Genomic DNA, 22,717 nt, shown 5'->3' with positions numbered 1-22,717 from the left:
CAAATTTGATGAAGTCTGTTCTATACATAGATGAGACTATACTAACATAGGTGTGTTAACATATAAAGTGCTTGCAGACTCACTTATGTATTAATAGTTGTAGAATCATGGCCTTTTTCTTCACAGCTGTAAAGGTCTAATCCTGAGAGATACTGTGTGCTTTCATTTAAGTCTTAAAATTACTGAACCTGACATCAGCAAAGGTTATGTAAATTAAAGTTTGAAAAAGCTAACAAACAAAACACTGTTCAATGAAATCTCAACAGACACCTAAGGCATAAAGAAATGAAGGCATAAACCAACTCTGGAGTATGAAACTGCAGGAACAGAGGTAACACCAAAGCGAAACTGTGACAGGAAAGAAAAAGAAGGAGAAGAAATTGATAAGACCATATGAATGCAAAAGAAGCAGCAGAAAAAATAGAACAAAAAAGAGAAATTAAAGTACACCGGTAACAGCACTTTTTGCAAGGCAAATAAAATAATATTTTAATAATTAGGAAGTTCCAAAAGGTGCTGAGCCAGGGTCAATCACTTGTCTGAACACACAGGGGGGTAAAAAAAAAACCCAAACCCACAACACCTTGAAAAAGAGAAAGAAACAGAATGATATCACATCTTTCTGACACTGAAATAAAGTACCCCAAAACTTTTTATTTTGGAAGTTAAGATACTGGACTTGCACTGCTTTGTCCTTTTCCAGCCTCCAGCAAAATGTCATGATTTCAGATTTGCCTTCGGAAGGTGACAAACCCCTGCAATGATTTTGCATACCTTAAGAAATCCCATTTCCATTTCAATGCACACTTAGGAAACTCAGTCACCTAAGATTACCATTTGTCACTGTTTAGCATATTACATGATCCAAAATTGCTTGGATATTTTTCCACTTTAAAGATAAACCAATACTTGAAATCAAGTTCCTTTAGTCTAGCCAAGTGAGGAAATGATGGCAACAGTGTCAACAGTGAAAAAATACAATTAGCTTTACATGTAAATGTTTTGTCCATCTCCCATATCTGTCTGACAAGCAATGAAAGCATAAAATGTGGTTTCCTTCTTAAATCTTTATTTTAAATTAAATAAACTTAACAGGCATTTTAAAGTATAATTCATTAAAAAATAAACAAAAAAACAAAACCAAAAACAAACACCCAAACCACAAACACACAAACAAAAAAACCCCAAACACAAACCAAACACCTTCAGTAATGGTACTACTGTATTTCAACATGCTGATAATACTAAACCAGTTACCATAAAAATTGGTGTAACAGTGAGCTGTGGCTGTGCAAAGCAGTCAAGAAAGGGCAATGATTTTTTCAGGTGGAACACAACAAGGTACCAGAACTAGAAGTAGATTTATCTATGCCATTACATTTGAGTTTTTAAAGCCAAGGGTTAAGGCTTTGCAAAAGCTTGTAAAACATGGATCCTGAAACAGAAGCACTGCTGGCCAGAAAAGACCATTGCACTCCACCCAGTTTAAACTTCATTCAGGTAACTCCAGTCTCTAATTAAAAAGGCTTCACTAAAGTTACATCAGATGTAACACGTTTCCTCAGCTTTTAAAATACTTACATAGAGCACTATCCTTCAGAAAAACCTCCTCCCTGAGTACATTTCTGACAGTTTTCCTTACCTTTAAAAATAACAGAAACAATAGGATCTGGTTTCCCAAACTTGGTTTTAGGGATATTGGTAGCAGATTCCACAATCACCCGAAGCATTGTTTCCAGTCTTGACTAAACGTTGAATGTTACCAAAGAAATTCAAGGGAAGTCTTAAGTTTCAAACTCCTTAACTTCGGGGCTGAAATGCTAGCAGGAAGAGGAGGCAGGGAATAACTGGTTTACAGTAAAGGTCTATGGGTGGATCTATGACGGACTGGCTACCGAAGGCTATGAAAAAAAAAGTACCTGTAAATTGACACCAAGTTCTGTGTTGCAGAAAAAAGAAAGACCTCTTACTAGTGAAATCCAGTAACAGAAAGGGCACAGTGTGAAAACTGCACAGATAGCTTTTGTTGCTTTTATTCTTAAGCTGTATGATACGTCTCTTGTAAGTAACCAAGGCAAGAATAAGCATAAGCAACATGAACATTAAACACAACTCCAGTACTCCAGATACATCACATCTGCCTGTTGGTATACCTAGGTATTAAATTGCACAGTAGCTTTTATTTCTTGCCTATTAATTTTTAGAACTTCATTGTTTATGTTTTTAGCTTTCCTCCGTGCCAGGGTATAATCACGGAATACGCAGTTTTCAAAAATAGCTTAAGTGCTCCCCCTTCAGTTGTGCTCTGGAACAACTATGTTTTACACAGAAAAAATACTACAGGTTCCACATTTAACACCTTGAATTTTGTAGATGTCTTGAGAAATTTTAAAAATATACATTCATAAGTAAAAATAAAGACAAATTAAGGAAACACTTGCCTAAAATATCCGAAGACCCTCTGTATTGTTTGAAGGCCTACAAATATTTTGACTTAACGTAATACATGTAGGAGGTTCTACTGGAATGAAACGAGGAACTTCCATGGTAAGTAAAAAGAACTCCGCTCTCAGCGACCCTGTGTTCAGCTTTACAGCAGTTTTAGCTCAGCTGCAGATCAGATGTAAAAAAACAAGTGGTGCACAGTAACACTGCAAAATATGTTTTTAAGCAGAGATGAGAGAGGAAGCCAACAAGACAGAGAAAGTGAGTCATATGTGGACAAAGCCTAGTTTTTATATGGTCACGTGAGTACTATCCTAGCTTATTACCTTTGAAGCCAAGATGGACGTCGATTCCTTTCTAAAATGATCAGATTTTGGGTAGCCAAGGACGACGATTTCTAGGGAAGAAAAGGTAATTTAAAGACAACGTGTTCAGGAAGGAATGAGGATAAAGACACAGAAGACACAGCACCCAGAGGACCCAGACTTGGCTGAAGCATCACGGCAGGTTGTTCTGCCCTCGTCCACTCCGGGCCTGGACAAGTCCCCCAGCTGGTGCACAGCCAGAGCCACAGGCCAGGATTCCTGCCACTGGCGACTGGCAGCCACTGCCCCTTCTGCCCCAACGGCGAGTGAAGTAAGCCTGATGGAGGGTGGGGAGAACCACTTGCTGGGAAGCAATATGAGGGAGCACTCACCTGCCACCAGCTCTCCTTCCACAACTGCCCTTTAACGGCGAAATGGAAATCCCCTCACAGGTAAAATTAATGATGGTCTCGCAAAGGGGAAGCAAACGCCCCTGCAGCCCGCCCAGAAGCGCCGGCCGCCCCCGGGCCCGGCCCCTCGCCTCACAGCGGCCAGGCGCCAGCACGTGCGCTGGGCAGGCAAACGAGGCGAGGAGAAGAAAGGCTCCACGACATTGGCCAGACAGGGCGCGCGGCGCGCACGCCAGCCAATGGAGAGCCTCCTCTCAGACATGACGCGGAGAACTCGGCACGCCCCGACAGCCGCTAACGGCCGCCCAGCGCCGGGCAGCTCGCGCCCCTCCAGCCCTGCCCACACCTGCTCGTCCAACTCCCTCTAGCCAGCGTCCTCGCGGAAGCGTTCTTTAACCCCTCCCCCCTTTCTGATCCATCGGAGACGCCGTAGTCCGCGCTCCGACTGTGAGGTGGCCCGGGCGGAAGTGACGATGCCGGAGCCGCGGGATTCAAACTCCCGGAAGCGGGGCTGTGCCGGCCGGAGCAGCCGCTGCGCGGGTCCGTCTGTCCGCGCCGCGGCCCCCGGCGCTCCCCGCGCGGCCCCCGGCGCTCCCCGCGCGGCCCCCGGCGCTCCCCGCGCGGCCCCCGGCGCTCCCCGCAGCCCCCGGCGCTCCCCGCGGCCCGGTGCTGCCGGGCGGGATCGCTGTTCCGTGACGCTGCGGCTGCTTTTTGTAGGTGCTTGAAGATGAACTCCAAGACGGCCAAAGATATAATTACTGGCAAGTGGGGCTTAAAGTCGGGGAGCTGCAGAGCTGAGAGTGATCCCGGGAAGTACAAGCAGGAGAACTCGTCCCTGAGAAGATCAGCGGAGGAAAACGCGCCAGGGACAAGCGGGATGCCCGACCCGGAGAGGAAGCGGCTGCTGGAGGTGAGAGCGCGTCCGGGACACCCTGGCCGGGCGCGGCCAGCGGCACCCGAGTCTGCCGGGCTTTGTAACGGAGGCGCCAGTCTGTTCTCTTGGAACTTAATTTACTTTGATGTCACTGCTGTTTCAGTTTGACACGAGGTCAGACGTGCTAATTAGCCCACTAATATCTGTCCTCACGTGTCCAACTGTTTCAAACAGCGCCAGAGAATTATCTCGAGCATTTCCTGCAAAGAACATTGTGTTTGCAAACACTTGTCTAAGAACATGCCAAAGAGTTCTGGCAGTTGCTTGAACTAGATTCTCAAGCTTCCACTGTCATCATTTCACCACATTATTTTTTCATTACAACCGAAGAGCAGAAACAGGCGCTGCAGTTTCCACACCTTGTAGTCCATTCAGGGTAAACCTGTGGTTGCAGAGGAGGAAGTTCAAGACTCAGTATGTGACCAAGTCTAATACTGTCAGGCTGCCCAGAAGGACTGTGAACCTTCAAATGGACTCTCTCAGAGGCTACAACTAATGGAGAGCTGGCACACTAACATTTCTGGGCCACTTCTGTTGACAATGAGGTTTTTGATGTGTCTGTGCTACAACAGCAGTTGAGAAGTGCTAATCAAAGTGCCAGCTATGGCTAGACAGCTCATGTACCACTTTTGCTAAATTCCTTAGTGCGCTTGCTGTGTCTGGTGGAGTTTGGTGCTTGCTCAGTGTTGATAACTTCATGCTGGGTTCCTAGTTTACGAGTGGAAAACCACAGGCATGCCTAGATATACGAGGCACTATTTGCTGTCAGTATTTTAATTCTAGTGAGCACTGTGTGGTCTTCAACCACTCCTTATGTGAGGCTCTCTAAAATTCTATTTCTTTCAGTTTCTCTGTCATCTTCTAATGACTTTATATCAGCATGTAGGATTTCAACATCAACCTTTCTAATGGAAAATAAAGGTTATCATACAGCAGGGCTCTACATAAGCTTCTATTAACTGAAATGCAGTACTAATGCTATGTAAGAGTTACCTGTGCTGGAGGCTTACTGAAAAGAGAGTGCCTGTTGAAAATATCTAAAACTAAAAGGCTGGATAATTTGGAAAACAAGATCCTTCTCCTGAACGCTTGATTATAACTATTTTGGGACTTCAGTTATTGTCATTTAGTTTGCAAGAAGGCTCTGCTGCTTCTCAAAAGCTACTAAATATGTGAACCAATACTAGTAAATGTATCGTCAACCCCTTCACTGGAAGTGTCCAAGAGTTCTGGTACTGCTTGTGTTTTAAGGTTCATCTGTTGTAGTGATCTGTGTTCATGTACAAAACTGAGTACCTACCAAGTCTGTGAAACTTAATTCTTTGCATTCTTAACTTGTTTCATCTACTTCAGACTGTTTTTACTATCACTTGAAATATTTCAGATGATCATTGTAGTATTGTCTGTTTTGAGTAAAAAGTAATATTCTCAGCTAATTAAAGGCTAAAAGAGAACCTTTCAAAGTGAGTATCTTGTCAAACTCGTAAACTTGCTGATGCATTTATTGCATAGACTGGTACTTATTCATTTGTGTTATCACTTTTAATCTATTTCATTTAGAAAATACTTTCCCTTGAAAAAGAAAAAGAAAAACACAAACATCTTCTTGGAGAGAAGGACAAAGAAATCCAAAACCTGAAAGACAAGCTTAAATCTAAAAACAAGAATAGTGAAGTCTCCTTGTTACAAAGTCAACTAGAGGAAAAGAAAAAGGAAGCAGAAAGGAGAGAACAGTTACTTCATTCCCTATCGGAAGAAATGAACCGGTTAAAATGTAATCTGTCTGCTGTAACTGCAAAATGTTCTGAGCTTGAAAACAGAGGCAGTACTACTCAAGCATCCCAGGTAAGTGCTGAAGAAACACTGTAATGGCATATTCCAAGTCTAACCTGTTTATACCCACTTAGCACTGATATCTGTTATAACAAAAAAAAAAAAAAGGATGGATTTTTAAACTTACTACAAGTTGCATTGCATGCTGAAATATTCTTGTATGAAGGTATGGTAGAGTTGCTGTCTAAATAAAGAACAGTCAGGGAGCACAACTTCAGGCAATGCAGCTGGGGAGGGGATTCTCTAAGGCCATACTGCAAGGTCCCTTTTGCAATCTGAGACGTAGGCGATATGATGTGATACTATGTGTAATGGTCCACTGTTGCTTATGCAGATATTATACCCTTCTCAGTTTGTATGCTCAGTGACTAAATAGACTGAGAAGGCAGCAGTAAGAAACCTAGGGCACTAACAAAGACAAACCAAGCTCTTCACCTAATGCAGCTTCAGTCACGAGCTCATTGGTGATGTCAAGATTGGAGGAGACCGAGTTACTCCTCTCATTTAAAATAGTTAATAGGTTTGGTGCCATGTACGTGGCAGCTTTTGTAAGTGCATTGAGATTTCTGCAGTTGTTTTTCCACCCCTGACTGTTCTTATGTTCCGTGGAAAATGCAGTAGCATCTCAAGAAGAGGCCCAGGGAAGTTGGTGCCTGAAAGAGGCATCTTTAAGCCTTTTCCAGCTCTTCACCTGTAGATGGTGCTGGTTCCACATGTGCTACAAGGAAGTTGAGTAATTTCTAGAAATTCAGCTTTAGCCAAATCATTAGCAAAATAACTTAATCTACTAATTTTTAATGATAATACGTATAAGTATCACTTATAATAATGCATATCTTGGAAAATATCACTTTAAATGAAATGTGTTTATTTTCAGTTTCAAGAGACTTTGAACTTTGTTAGAGAACTTAAAATGTATCTTAATTCAACAGATTTCTACAAGAACTTTGTCAATGAACTACCAAAATACTTTCTTTTAAATGTTTTACTGATTTATCAATGGAGGATGACAAAATTTGGCTGATGTTTTGACTGGATGTCCAGGAAAGACATTGAAGTGCTGGAGCGGGTCCAGAGAAGAGCAACAAGACTGGTGAAGGGACTTGAGCGCAAGACCTATGAGGAGAGGCTGAGGGAGCTGGGGTTGTTTAGTCTGGAGAAGAGGAGGCTCAGAGGTGACCTCATCACTCTCTATAACTATCTGAAGGGAAGTTATAGCCAGGTGGGGATTGGTCTCTTCTCCCAGGCAGTCAGCAATAGGACAAGGGGGCATGGGCTTAAACTCTGCCAGAGGAAATTTAGACTGGATATTAGGAAGAAATTCTTTACAGAGAGAGTGGTCAGGCATTGGAACGGCCTGCCCAGGGAGGTGGTGGACTCGCCGTCCCTGGAGGTTTTTAAAGTGAGGTTGGATATGGCACTTAGTGCCATGATCTAGTAAACAGACTAGAGTTGGACCAAGGGTTGGACTCGATGATCTCTGAGGTCTTTTCCAACCCAGTCGATTCTGTGATTCTGTGAAAACTTGAAAACAAGCCTAGCAATGCTCCTTGAAACTGCTAGGTGTCGTATGAGCAGCAGGTATACTCTGAAACAGAAACAACAGTTGTATGACTGTTTTGAGAAAGTTTTCACTGAGACAGAATTCTAATGTTTATAGAAATAGGAATATGAGCAGTTGTACTGTCTCTAAATCCTATTTTTGTTAGGAAGAACTAAAGTTTAATGATTGCACTCAAAGATCTCCTATATTTTTTTTCAGCTATAAAGCTGTTTCTAAATCATGTTCCAAAAAACACAGGAAAACTTTTGAAAAATGTAGCTTGGGTTTGGTTAGTAATCTACCTTTTTATTTCCTTAAAGTTCCCTGTTGTGGTTTAACCGAGCAGGCAACTAAGCAGCACACAGCCATTCACTTACTTCCCTCCCAGTGGGATGGGGAAGAGAATTGCAAAAAAGTAAAACTCGGGGTTTCAGATAAAGACAGTTTAATTGGACAGAAGAGGAAGGGGAAACAATAATACTGCTAACATAATGTATGAAACTCGTGATCTGCAGTGTGACTGCTCACCACCTGCTGACCCATGACGTGCCAGTCCCTGAGCAGCAGCTGACACTCCTGGGGCCAATTCCCCCAGTTTTTTGTCCAGCATGATGTCATATGGTATGGAATAGCTCTTTGGCCAGTTGGGATCAGCTGTCCTGGCTGTGCCCCCTCCCAGCTTCTTGTGGACCGTCAGCCTCCTCCTTGGTAGGGCAGTATGAGAAGCTGAAAAGTCCTTGCTTAGTGTAAGCACCGCTCAGCAACAACTAAAACATCAGTGTGTTATCAACATTGTTCTCATCTTAAATCCAAAACACAGCACAATTCTGTCTCAGCTGAAACCAGGACATATATGTACTCAATTTCAAAAAGCTTTCTGTCATGCAGTGAATAAACATGTCACATTCTGAAAGAAGTACAACTGTTTAACTGCTGTTTAGTTTTAGATAGGTCTAGAGAACTGAGTCATGCTTTAAGCACCCTACTGTGGATCACGTCTCAGAGAAAGTCAGTATGTTCTTATGGTTCCAGGCAGGCTTGCACAGTTTCCCAGATGTTTATAACCATTCTGTTATCCCAATGAAGTTGTCAAGGTCTCTGTCTTTCTTCAACAACTCTAACAGGTCTAATATTGTCAAACATATGAGGATACAAAATTGAACAAATGTCTTTTTGTGTGTGTTTAAACAATATCATTAATATCTTCATTTTTCAGAAACTCTCCTGTACCCTCCAGGTCTTCCAAGATAGCAGTTCAGCAGAAGACATAATGCATTCTTCTTCAGAAATGTTTTAATGTAACAATGAGTTGCAGAGTTATAAAAGAAATTAAATGTACACCTTTGTCCTGGATCTTCCAGGAGATTTTATTTTAAATCTTTGAAATAATTTTCTATACAACTTAGATCCTTTTTTTAAAAAAAACAAACAAACAAAACAAAAAAACCAACTATAAAGATTTTTAAACACAAAAGGCACATGTATGAATCTGTTTTCCTTTTTAAAAATATTCTTATGCTATTTAGGTGAGATTAATACTTACACAGGACTAGCTTTATTGTTTCAGCCATCTATTTTAAAGAACACTAACACATTCTTTGTCTGCAGGATGCGGTAACAAACAGCTCTGGATCACTGACTAATCTTTATGAAGTTGAAAAACAACTGAAAGATGTAAGTTTCATGTACAACATTGCAGGTATAAATCATCTGTATTGAGATGCATAAGAATGTAAATTATCACCATATATATATTTTTGAGTAGTACGGGACCTCAGAGGGTATGTTTCCCTCTAAAATCTAATATCTAAAATGACTTTATGACAAGACAATAATTAAAATTTTTTGAATTCTTGCAAAAAAAAATCTGCAACAATATTTCCTTTTTTTTTTTTTCTTAATAAAAAACCTTGCTTGAAACATCAGAAGAAAGTGGTTGCTGACAAAACAGCAGCCCCAGGTAACTTGGTCTGATCTCAGTGCTGACACTGCCTGGGATAGCATGAAGTTGGATTAGAAACCTCTCGAGGTCCCTTCCCAACTTAATTCTATGATCCAATTGGATGTATAATCCATTTCCTTGTTCTTACAAGCTTTACGTTGCAATGATACAGTTTTAGTTTATTCAATTTTCAAAATTTTATTTTATATTTAATTTTATATTTGAGACTGAAAGGTTAATTCTTCATACTCTGGGCATGACTCGTGAAAGCCTTTGTTTTTAAGTCATTTTCCCATTCCAAGAAATCAGCCAGTCTGTGTTTAATATTGCTCCAATTTTAACTTATGCTCAACAACCTGACTTCTCTTTCCAAATGAAGATGTTTATTGTACAGAGAAGGTTACTACAATTTGCAGCAGAACTAACTAGCTTATCTTTAAACTGTATTATATATAACTTTTAACATTTTAAGATGACTAACACTTTTAAAATATATTAAATTACCTAAGGCTTTTTTGTTGTTCTTTGTTCCTTTTCCTGAAGGCTCTTGAGAAAAACCAACAGTGGCTATTGTATGACCAGCAACGTGAAGCATACGTCAGGGGGCTGCTTGGAAGGATCTTTGAACTTGAACAGAAGTCAGAAACAGTTAGCCAACAAGAATCGAAAGAATTCAGTTCAGAAGGTATCAACATTATTTTTTCCCCACAAGTGACCCAAACTAGAATTGTCTATAGAATAAGTTTTCTGAAAACAAATTATAGCACAATTAAACAAAATCAAGACTGACTTCCCAGCATTCTGGTTTCTTAATGGTAAAACTTAGTTAAATAAAATCTCTTTGCTTCCTGTTATCCAGCTACATTACTTGACTGACAGTATTTAATATTCTTATCTACTTCAAAGCTGTTTATTAACAGCCTTAACACTCTATTACCACCCTCTCTGTTTGCAGAAAGCATTGAGGAAAACACATGTGTCTCCCATCCTTCAAAGTACACATTCAACCTGTATAATGGAAGCATTAGGGATTTATTAGCTAGGCGTGATCTGAGGTATCATATTTTTTTTTAAATATTATAAAAATGACTCAAGACTGCCACATTCTTTACTCACCTGAACAGTTCTTACAGGCCATGAAAACCTGTGGTAGGTTATGGCACCTATCCAAAAAAAGTGTTTCACAATATGGATCTGGCCACCTCTAGCTCACTTCTGTGCTATGTAGTTCCTCAATAATGGGCAAATAATGGGCATGCTTTCAGTCCTCTGCATTTAGACTGACTTGTGCTTGACCAGCATGTGGAATAAAATTAAAACTGTGTTGAACAGAGGAACCAGAAGGAGCTGACTTGCTATTCTTAGTATCAAATTATTAACTTCATATATGCTGCAACTGACCTGCAAGGTAAATTCACTAAATAAAACTAGCATCATCTGGAGTTAAGCGTATGCCCACTGATGTGTACCAGTTAGTAATTCATGTGCAGTGGTTTGGTTTCTGTATTACTGCTTCAATCTTTATGGAAAACAGTAAAATATCATAATCTTGTTTTGCTGCTGCTTAGAAATCTATGAAAAGCATTTTAGAGGGAGGCAGACTAAGGTAGCTCACCAGGAAATGTAACTCAGAGTTACTGCCACTAAAGCTTTGTCATCAGGAGACTAGGAGTAAGGGTATAAGAAAGTTCCCCTCTTCAAGCAGCTACATGCTGGCAGAGACCCAAGTTTCTCAGAACCAATCTGTACAGGGTACAAGTAGATATGACAACTTTTTCCAAGGAAAATCTTTGTTATTGCTCTGAAGATCTTGCCACCCTATAAAGGAGTACTGCTAACCAGAAGGTAAGGCTTAGCTCATAGTTGAGGGAGAACAGTCAAGAAACTTTCCCTAGTAAATTACACTTTGAAGAACAGGGGACCTTTCAATAGGACATGTATCAAAGTCAAGAAACTTACAGTGCCCAAAATCAGCAAAGCCTGGGAAATTCTGCATTCCTTGTTGTGCTTTCAGATATATTTTGTATTACTACTGAATTTCTATACACTGCCTACTTTTATTTTCCTACTTATTAAACTTTTCTTGGGTTGACAAGCAGAAATTTCTCAAACTCTGGTTTAAGTAACAGTCACTAGCCAAAAAGCAGACATTTCTTATCAAAAATACTATCCTAAGTTCCTTTTATTTGCAATTTAGAAGTAAATGATGGTGTATAATTTGAAGAAGGTGGTCTGGCTTTGGTCAAAAAGGGTGAAGTAAAGCCTGTCCAGTCCCCAGGGTATCTCTGGGGAGGGAGGTGTACCAGACCCTTGGCTAAGGAGCCTAAATCTGGAAGTGAGCATCAATCCGGTGTCTTTGGGCCTCGATTCCCATGCATGAGGCCATACAAGAACTATGTGTGGGTCATGGAGCTTGTGTAGTCAGGGTAAAGGATCTACTGTTGCTGTAAGGGATAGTGAAAGAAGAGGCTGTAGCACAGAATACACAAACCAAGTTGCAGTTTTTCAGTAACTATACAGGGAAGGAGACTTTGCTGCATTAGAAGTATTGAAAGCTGTATTGCTTGAAGTTTGGTGCCAATCTGAGCTCTGTAACAGCCTAGAATGTCCATTTCTATCAACATGTCTTAAAATGTCATCAAGGATTTGGTGTTCTGATTTTTAAGTGTGGTTTCTTTTTCTTCCCCTCCCCCATTATTATCTCAATTATTTCTGACTCATTAAGGTCACCTACAAGAGGAAAAGCAAAAATATGACCAGCTGTTACTAAGTGCTAAGAGTGATCTTGAGGCTGAAAGACGCACTATAACTCAGCTGAGATCTGAACTGAACGAATTCAAAAATAAATATGAAGAAACACAACGAGAAATATTGAGTTTAAATGCCTTATTGCAGTCACAACAGAGTGCTGAAATGAAGACTCTAGAAAATGAAATTAAAGGAGAGAAAGTGCAGAGACTAAAACAAGAAAATGAAACTATTAAAGGACAGCTCAGAGAGGAAAAGAAAAAGTCTGAAGATCTTGTATGTCAGGTAAGTGGATGCATTTGGAGATTTAAGATTATTAGCAATCATCAATTACTTCCTCTGATAATTTTTAATGTACATCTAGACTCCTGTCCTTATGCTTAAAATTAAATTATTTCTTTAAGATATTGGTTTGAATCAAAATCCAAACTTCTGTGAAATTTTCTTGCTTAAACGAGGAACATATTTGTTCACGTATTGCCCTGGTCTTGTGGGACACAAGAGGGAGAAGTGAGAGAATACTTAATTGATTCTGATTTAGTTCATCTTCCAGTTTAATAGTAAATGAGAACAGGAAAGGTTAAAATTCAAGTCCATACAGACTATTTTATCCTGTGGTCCTAACTATAGAATATCACTGACATTTGCTGTCACCTGGTTGCTACAAATACACACGTGGGTTTGCAGTTTCACACTTACTGGGTAAGCAGCTGTGTCCCTGGATAAGTGTCCCCAGCCACCCATTGTGGCTGTGCACCTTGGGGGTGCCGTGTTTGTTCTTCCATTCAGATGAGTTCCTGCGTTTGGGTCTCTGTATGATGCCATGGATAAGAACTGTGCAGGCACACCTGAGTACCAGACAGCAATGGCCAGAGAAGCAAGGGAAGGGATGGAACTGAAGATGTCACTGTCTTGAGTACTGCTATGGTAGAAACCACAGAGAAGAGTTCTGTAATTCCCTATAAAGCTGAAGAAGTGCCTGTTGGGCAGGCTGTTCAATATGTGTGGTTCACACTATTGCCAGATCTGTTCTGTTGTTTTGTGTCAGATTCTAATGGTTTGCAGGGCTTGCCCATCTCCCAAAGAGCACCGTGATGACTTCAGTGAAATAATTCTGTTCATACGTGAAGTTCTTAATTCTTCCTTCCTTCTTTTTTTGAACACAATGACTTTAACCACTTTGGCTGATCAGAAGTGGGGGGAAGACACATGTTATATGTCTGTATTTAAAAATATTCAGCGCTTACCTCCTTCTGCTTGGGATCCTCATGAGGACTTTGTAACTTCCCCTACATGGAGAGTTACAGTGGTGTCGTGGAATATTCCTATCAGCACAGTGATGCTAACAAACAAACCTGTTGTTGCTGCTGCTTCTAAAATCACGACCACATATCTCCTGAAGAAAAAATGGAAAGTCCTCCTCGGAGGACTGTCCTCAGGGCATCCAAATAAGATAGACTTGCTACTTGGAGAAGTTCGTTCTCTGCGAAACAGAACTGAAATTTGAAATGTGAGAATAAAACTTACTAGGCACCAAAGTAGGCTAAAACCAGAACAGTTTAGCTCTAACCACAGGCTGGTTCTCACTGGTCAATAATGATTAAAAGGTGTTGAGTTTTTTGTTCGGTGGTTGTTTTGTTTTGTTTTTTCTTTGTTTTCCATCAGAACATCATCATTCACTACAAAAATTGCTACATACTGATAATGGAGGATTTTTTTTTTTGTTAACATTTTCTTAATCCATTATACTATAATACTTAGAGCCTTAAACTTCTTACATTAAAAAAAAAAGTTGCATTGCTTGTTTCTTAATGTCATGGCATGTTAGTGCAAACATAGATTTTGTGTGTATATTTTTGTCTGCATCCAAGCCTAGGAAAGTTCAGGGAGGTTTTTGTGTGTGGTTTTTGTTGGTTTGTTGGTGTTTGTTTTGTGTGGGGTTTTTTTTTGTTTTGTTTTTAAACTATAACATCATCCTGCATTCCCCCTACTCAAAACGGTGATAATGTTTCCCTGGGGTTTCCTCCCAAAGAATTAGGTATATTTCAACTGGGTTTGGCTGTTGTGTAACAGGCGTTCATCTTTCTGTTGGTGCTGAAATACAAAGGTTTACTTCTGTCCCTTGTTAGATTCATTATTTAAGCTTATTAACTGTTGCATATGGAAGTTCTTTCTAAATGCTTTTCTGCCTTGCAGGTGCAACTTCTTAGTAAATCATTACTCAAACAGCAGGAGGAACACAGTAGGATAGCTTTGTTGGAACAACAGGTACCAAATTATATTCTAAAACACTGCTGCTTAATCTGTATTATGCATAAAGGCTTTCTAGACTTTTCAAGTTTAAGAATGAGTAGTATATTGAATCAAGTAATGAGATGTGAATATTCAACTGTGAGTAATTTCTTAATGATTCTAAAAATTTTGCCACATCTGTTGAGGAAAATCTGTAACCTTTTACAGATAAGGTGTGATCAAACCTGATGTTATTTTCTTCACAATCACTTATTCAACTGTGTAGCCTCAGACTAGGTATGGGAAGCATCCTAAAACAAATCAGCTCCTTGAAGTTTTGTAATATACTCTTGATGAAGTTATATAAAGTATTGCATTGCCCTCTTTTCCATCTTCTTTATTTTTTCTAATTACATTCTTACAGATCTAATGGATATTATTGGAAAAAAAAGATACATTTTTTGCTAAGCTTGTGTGTACACTGTTACCCATCCTTTCTGTCCAAATTGTCTGGCTACAAGAAAGATCCTGGAGAGGAAACGGGCTTTTTTGATGAGAACTTGCACTAAATGCTTTTCTACACAATACTTAGTTGAAGATTGCAGGACAGCTTGAAACACCCTCCAACCAAAATAATTTTAAACTCTACCTTTAGTAATGGGGAAGAATTTTGAAGAATTTCATAATTAGGCATATATGAATTTCACTGTAATGAAAGTGACAAGTGATGATTGTTGTTATTGTTGTTTTTAATCCTATTGTAACATATGATAGCAGAGTAAAACTTTCTTCAAATATATAGAGGCGAAACACCTCTCTCTCTCCCTCCCTCCCTCTCCCTTTCACTCTCGTAATTTCTTAATAATTCTCACTTTAATTCTTTAATTTTCACGTTGGGGGGTTGCCAGATCCAAATACGCACCACAGACTTTGAGAATGAAAAGCTTGATCGCCAGAACTTGCAACGTCAGTTAAACAAAGTCCTTAAGGAGCTGCGCAAGGCCAGGGAGCAAATAAGCCATCTGGAACCTCTGGTATGTACTGAATAACTGGCAGGTAAATTTAGTCCAAGATTTTGCATCAATGTACATCTCATCACTTTGAGATCTTATTTCAAGCATAGTGAGTCTTCTGTTACTGTCATCAGATAGTCACTGTAGGCACTTACATCTTTTAAGTATGTGGCCCCAAGGTGCAGAACCTTACGTCAACTAGCTAGGCATCATTTTTCTGTACAGCATGCATGGAGAACTAGTACTGCAGAAGGAGATCTAGAATAATCAGGTTCCTGAGCGGTGAACATAACTGTATTTTGTACCACAATGTGTATCTAGTTTCATCTGTTGCACAATGGCAAAGCTGCAAGATGCTCCTGCTCAGACTTGCTGCTAGTGAACAGGATGCAGTCCTTAAATATAGAAGTTGAATTCCTCCTCCATCTGATACAGGATGGATGGGTCATTAAACCTGGGCTTTTCAGTTTCAAAAAGTTACGCTCCCTACCACAATGAAAAAGGACATTTGTTGTATTGTGAGGGCCACAGTTTATTTGCTGCTTATTTTGTAAGCCCAAATGAAAGCCACTTAGATTTGAGCCCTTGACTTAATCCTTCCCTACAAATTCCTCCAGTAAGTATTAAGCAAGCCATTCATCATCTGTCTTGCTCTATTGTATCTATGCATTTTGACTGTTGGTGCTTCTGAACTCTGCAATAAGGTATCTTGTAAGATTAGGTGACAGCTGAATGAGATTGTCAAAACTGCATTTTTGGACTGACTTAAATGAGATTCAAAACAGAAATTGGATACTTGTGTCTTTCATTAGATCAGGTCTGTGGCTGCTGTGTTTCTTTTACAGAGAAATGCAAAAGCTCCTAACAAGTTACAGATGACAGGAACTCTTCCGTGACTCTGCCAGACTGCTCTCCCTCTTAGTTATATGCAACTTGGAAGTATTTTCTCAAATGATGAAGAGAATGGAATGAATTCTGAGATGCTGATGTTCTTTGTTCATGTGTTGCCCCTGGGAGAGCCTTGCTTGCTAGGATTGCAGTTGGTGCTGCTGCCAGGGGAGGCCACTAGAAAAACCTCCTGTTTCCTGGGAGTAGAGCAGAAATTGGGGCAGAGCAGGGAAGTTACAGCTTTGAGTTTCTCTGTGCTAAGAAGCTGGAGGAGTAGCTGTCAAATAGACAACTGGATGCCTTTTACAGTTAGGGACAGCCTTCACACACAGAATCTTCATGCATGGGATCAGGAGAGAAAATTATGGCAGGGCATGTGGGAAGGTAACTAGGCAGCATCCCACGTAGAGAGGACTGAGGCATCATTTCTTAAGGAAAAAAGTGAATGGCTAGGAGGACAGCTGGGGCAGGATTCCCTGTCCCACACTGTGGGAAACCTGTCCTAAGTAGTCTGCCAAAAAGCTACCTGCAATCTACTTTAAATGTGATACTAGAATTGTACAACAGGCCCTTTGTTATTGAGATGAATAGCACAACTGCACTTAGCCATCTTTAACACTCTGTCCTTAGGGCTATAACACACACAAAGCTTGTGAGCCATCAAACCTTGAAAGTTTTTTCCTGCAGTATTTGATCAGTGCATACATGCCCCAGTCTTACACTAAAGCTTTTCCTTTTCCAGAAACTCCAGGTATCTGGATGTATCGAATCACAAGAAGATTTGCAAGCTATGTTTGAAGAGAAGCTGACCACATATGACAGAAGTCCTCCCCTGAAACATTCAAGCCTTCTTGATGAAAGTTTTCTCGAGTGTCCCAAATGTCAAGTGCAGTATCCAACAAGCCAGCACAGAAAATTAGTAGCACACATTGACTATTGTACAGCCTGAGTTCCAAATGGACTTACTATATTTGCTTTATACACATTGCCAATATGCTCCTCTACAAAGGTAAAAGATCTTTTTAAAGCTTGTTTCTTAAGGTTGTATGAAGGACTGGTAGTTTTGTAATTCAGTTCCACAAAAATGTTACAGTAATCTATTTAGCCTCAAATATTTTACCTGACGTTTTTGCAAGAAACAGGTTTGTTTGCAAATGGAAAGATTTTTAGAACTAGGAATATCTTAAAATAGCAAACTACTGACTTTTTTGCACTATTAAAAATGAGAACAGTGAAAGCACACCTATTGTGTCAGACTTTATTTTAACGTTTGGCATACCCAGTTTCTGTTCGGTGAATCCTGATGATTGTGCTTGTACCTTAACTGACAGTAATAGCTGCAAAAGATTTTTGGCCCTAGTTGGTGTACTATATATATTTATATATACATGATGTATGTATATGTATAGTGTGTGTATAGAATATATATATATGTATGTATCACATACATGTTTAATGTATCACCATCTTGATACATTAAAACTCAGGAGGCTCATATTAAAAGGTCTTTGTTGGTTTAGGTACATGTTGAAAATATAAATCATAAGTCGCTTGTTTTCCTGAACCACAGTCAGGGGTGACTTGGAGCTCATATAAAAATGCTGACCAAGGTTTAAGGTCTTCTCAGAAAAACGTCATTTAGAACACAAATTTCCTAGCAAATACAAACTTTCTTGGTACTGAAAAAAGCTTGCATTGCAGACAATGTCAGAGACCATTTTCAAGTTTTCATATAGAATTATGCCGAAGAAAACTTGCTTGCACTTGTGTATTTTAGGGCTTTAGGTTGAGAAATGTCAGTTATTCAATGTTACATTTGACAAATGGCCCAGCTTAAAAGTGCAGTTTTTAATAAATTGCTCTAGTGGATTTGAAGTGTCACAGTATTTCAGTATTTACAGAAAAGAAGTTAGCAATAAAGTCTTGCAACAAATTAGAAACTGGCAAAAAAATGCCTTATGGATTTGTAATCACAGCGCTATTTTTCCTCCAGTGCCTGCTGTAACCTCGAATCTGTTGCTAGCGTTTTGTTCCTTGCACCTGCAGTGAAGTCCAACCAGCAGTTTCTTCTACAAAAGTTACTAAAGTGAGGACATTTTACAAAGATACACTAGTTAAGATAAACTTGTAAAAGAAGCAAATTTATAATTTGCTGAGGACAGTGAAATACCCAAGGTCTATCTTTCTCTGGTATACTGATTCTGATAGCTAACTAATATCATGCTTTGCTGTAAAACTGCATGCATTTATCTCATAATTTCTGATGGTTAAATGTTATTCTTAAATATGAGGGTGTTTTCCAAGTTGATTTCAATAACTTTTATAATACCAAGTGATATTGTTATTGATTTAAATCCAGTGTTTGTGAGACAAAAAATGTTAAAAGCTATTGTCTTTATATCTGAAATATCTTTGCCAAATGTATTGTATTGACCACTATCTATCAATTTTTCAGTTTCACTGACAAGGTCTCAGGCTAATTTTTGTGTGTGGCAATTTGCTTGTTTGTAGCAACAGGTTTTTTGACCAAAGATGAACTAGAAGAAGTAAAACAGAAATTGTGCTTTAGAATATCAAGGTTTTGCTGTGATGGAAATTGCCTTAACTTCATGTCTTTTTAAGCACCTTTTAAATTCAGGATAATAACTATGCTTTTCATTGCAGCCTAATAATTTTAATCTCTAATTAAACTACTTTTGGAAATTTAAGTTGGTTGTCTTTTAACAACATGTTAATCAGCTAGTATTCTATCCCCAGTTGCATACTTGGCATAGTTTCTGCAAAAGGAAATTCTGATCTTTTATGTATTATAGATGAAATAAGTTTTCCTACTAGAGGTCAGCAGTCTTCTCTTCAGTAGTTTTAAGGCTTTCTTAAATTAGCATAAACCACTTTCTCATTAGAAGCTGGTACTGTAGAGGGACACTCTTAATAATGTGATAACCTTTAAAAAGTTTTGTTTGTTCCAGCACCTCTTCTGACCTTTAACAGTGCATTTAGTCCTGTTTGCTGAATATTACACCTAAGCACAAAAAAAGTTACTGATAACTACAACACTGATGTTGTGGTATATATGTTTAAAAATACCCAAATAACATTCTAGTGCAACAAAAGACCTATCCTGAAGGCAGAACCACAAATATTATTGTCATAACTTGCATGTAACTAAAACCAACTATAAAACTCCAACTCCATAAAGCTTGCAGACTATATCATTCATTTTTTTTTCACTCTTTAGAAGCTAAGCTAACTGAAAATTATTTTTTCCTCCTAAAAGTAAATGAACAAGAAAAAGGTCTGTTACTCCTCTGTGTGTAACTATACGTAAGAAAGAGTAGTTTATGCCTAATGAGCTCATCTTAATGCTAAGATTTAGCTGTAAGCTTATTCTTTGTGAGGCAGGAAGTATTTTTTTTTTTTAAATGCTGTTATTTAAAGCAGTTAACCCAGGAAAAAACCTACTGAAATTTAAAGTAATGTGTATTTCAAGTAATTGAAAAACAAACAAACAAACAAACAAAAACCACAACCCAGCAGACATTCTGTAAAGTCTGCATCATTTGAAGATGTTGGTCTACAGAAGCTTCTGGATTAATACAAGGGTTCACCAATACCAGCATATTTATAAATCCTGGCTTTCATAGTGCTCTTCATAAACTGTAAGTGAATTAAATGGTTTTGATGCAATGTGGTTGAAAAGACAGCTAAACTGTGCATAACGGACATTTTTTGCATAAGGAGAGCTGCTTGTGAAATAAAAATTAAAAGATGGCTCTGTTATGTTTCTTATATCAAATGGATCAAATGCTAATACTTTACTTGCTTGTGCAGCTTAGATAACCATCTTTCATTATGGTTTTGATAACCATCTTTCATACAGTTACTTGCTGTGTGCCAATTACTATACTATAGACATTTAGGCAAACTACGTAATAAACCACTTACATTTAACTATGCAGATAAAAAGTGGCAGAGAGGCATAGTGTGGTTATGCTGTAAAAGAATCAACCCGAACAGGCAAATATTTAGAGACAAGGTGATGTCACTGTTCACCTGGCAATGAACGCTAATGTCAATGGTGCAGTGTCTTTAAGAAAACTAGGGGGAATATTGCTCTTGTGATCGTTCCGTGACAAAGCAGAAGGAGGTGGGAGTTCACAAGTGATAAAAAAGTAGCAGTAGAGAAGCTCTAGGCCTTTCCATTTTCATCTGGCAGTCAACCTGTCTATTAAGATAACAGTAACAGTTGTCACAAGTTTCACCTTAAAAATGAAAAGCAATTATCTCTGTCATACAAAGATACAGTTTATGTAGTAATACATATTACATTACATACAGTGGGAGTATACAATTCTGAATACTACTTGCACCATTTCTAAATCTTTTCCTTTCTCTAAATTGGAAAAAAATGACAGAACCATGTAGCCAAGTAGTACTCCCTGCAGGAACGGACCGTCCCACTGAAAGGCTACTGGAGTTAAAAATACGGTCATATTGTCAGCACGAGGGTCTGTTTGGGTTATTTTCAAGGCAGACATCCAAAGCAATACCAGGGAAGGGCAGGACCTCTCTGAAGTCACCTGCTGCACAGTGAGTGATTGTGTTGGAGAATTCTGCAGTGTAGGTGGAATTTTAAAAGGCAGAGAAGGAAATAAAGTCGTGGTGCCTAACAAAGAAGAAGAGAAGCCATATAATTTCAGACCAAACTTTTTGTTTCAAATGCCAGTTTCATAACAACATAGGGAAATACACTTATTTCCTCTAGTCTATACAGTGGGTGGCATAACCGGCTGAAAAGCTGCATTACATAATTAAGTATCAATAATTTACAGCCCTAAGACTATAAGTGCAGCAAAAAATTGATCTTTGTTCTGACCCACATATAGTGTCTCTGACAAGCAGCCTAAGGTGGATGTCTAGGACATAGTCTAAGGATTGGGGATACACATGTGGGACCTTCTAACAATCTCAAGCTTTAAGAGCCAGGTGTGGTTCCCATGTGTTAGTACCTCGATGGATTTCTCTTCTAGCCTCCCCTTAAGCCCCTTTAAAATATGAAATTATTAACTAAGGGTAGTGTACTAGACAATTCCATGGTGGTCTGATTCCAAAACTATTTATGTTTTCATAGGTGATGCAGACGCTACATAAAATCTGAGACACTCCAGGGTAGGAACTGAGAGCTCTTCAATTTATCAACACCAATGTTCTGAAATAAATAGGATGAATTATTATATTAACTACCAAAACCCAAAATAAATAGTATGACAGTATATTAGCTCCTCCAGAAAGTTTCTCAGAATTACTGTAAACAGAAACTTGAACATGATGCAATACCCCACCTGCATGATTTTGCAAGAGTTTTACAACATGATGAATAAACAGACTCTTCACATGTTTTGCATGTAAGCTTTCATTTCTAGTCACTGCAGATGAGACTTTTAGCTGGAATACTGTATCCAGTTTTGAGTACTGGACTTCAGGAACATTTTAGACCAATGTGAATGTAGCAGATGTCCTTCAGAGTTCTGATCAAATTTATGAAAGAATCAGGGTTGTGCAGTCTAGAAAAGACCATGAAGAAAAATGACAAAACTTCATACAGAGGAAAGAAATAAAGTCTTTCTGTGCTCATAAGAGTAACAAGCTCAAAATTGCAAGAGGCGAAATGTTGACATAAGGAAAATCTCTCTGGTGGTTGGAATAAATGAACAGTGAAACCCATTGCTTACGGAGGCTGCAAAATTTCTACCACTGGAGATTTACGGGGACACTTAGGTAACTATCTTAACCATTCCTGACAGGTGAGTCTGCCTGGGATCAGGGACGTCAGCCATATGATTTCTCAGAGTCCCTTGAAACCTTGTTTTAAGCACATGTATAGACCCACAAACAACTTTTACCACAAGATTTAAATTTTTTTAAAAAGCAGGTAACACTACAGTTGTTCTGCACTGACTCTTCATGTTATTCCACTCCATGCAAAATCAGTAGCTACCGCACCAGAAGTCAATATAACAGTTTAACTTCACCTTGCTTCTCAACTGGAAAATTGCTGGCATTCTATGTCTGTGTAAACCTCTAGCCTGAGCAGACCAAGTCACGTAGAATTGGTATTTGCACTCGTGCATCTCAGCCCCGCTGGAAAAGATAAATGACACAACTGCAACTTGATGTCACTTAATTCCCTAGGGTTGGGAAATGCCTTGTTCCCACATTGTTTTAACAAGCAGTGCTGTGCTGTTTGGTTCTTTGGCATTTGGGGAGTTCGGGCTCCCCTCCATGGGGTGCCCAGGAACAGGACTCAGAAGCCAGCGTATTGAGTGGGAGTGACCCGAGCCAGACGGTGAGAAACACAACTCCTCAAGAAAGGTTGAAAGGTGCTGCCCAGAAAGGAGGTGCTGTTGAGGATTCAAAGATGTAA

At 39.2% G+C, this 22,717-nt stretch overlaps 2 protein-coding genes across 2 annotated transcripts in view; one reads left to right on the top strand and one right to left on the bottom strand.

The window, feature by feature from the left end:
* The window catches only part of MYOF (myoferlin), a gene marked incomplete at both ends in the record, with an annotated part of 69,844 nt that extends 68,114 nt beyond the window's left edge, over positions 1–1,730 (bottom strand). Inside the window, one exon of the mRNA XM_080348236.1 lies at positions 1,643–1,730. Within this exon, the coding sequence (XP_080204362.1) occupies positions 1,643–1,730 (88 nt within the window). The remainder of the gene's footprint in view (positions 1–1,642) is intronic.
* Positions 1,731–3,887: 2,157 nt separating this feature from the next.
* Positions 3,888–17,242, top strand: CEP55 (centrosomal protein 55; the record flags this gene model as incomplete). Its single annotated transcript, XM_080347996.1, has 8 exons — positions 3,888–4,070; positions 5,655–5,939; positions 9,079–9,144; positions 9,956–10,097; positions 12,138–12,445; positions 14,357–14,428; positions 15,301–15,426; positions 17,036–17,242. The coding sequence occupies 8 exons, from the start codon at positions 3,888–3,890 to the stop codon at positions 17,240–17,242; spliced, it is 1,389 nt and encodes a 462-aa protein (XP_080204122.1).
* Positions 17,243–22,717: the final 5,475 nt, after the last annotated feature.

This window comes from Nesoenas mayeri (assembly GCF_963082525.1).
Source record: "Nesoenas mayeri genome assembly, chromosome: 7".
Lineage (NCBI taxonomy): Eukaryota > Metazoa > Chordata > Aves > Columbiformes > Columbidae > Nesoenas > Nesoenas mayeri.
The sequence above is the reverse complement of the archived record's forward strand: the minus strand, read 5'-3'. Positions and strand labels throughout refer to the sequence as shown.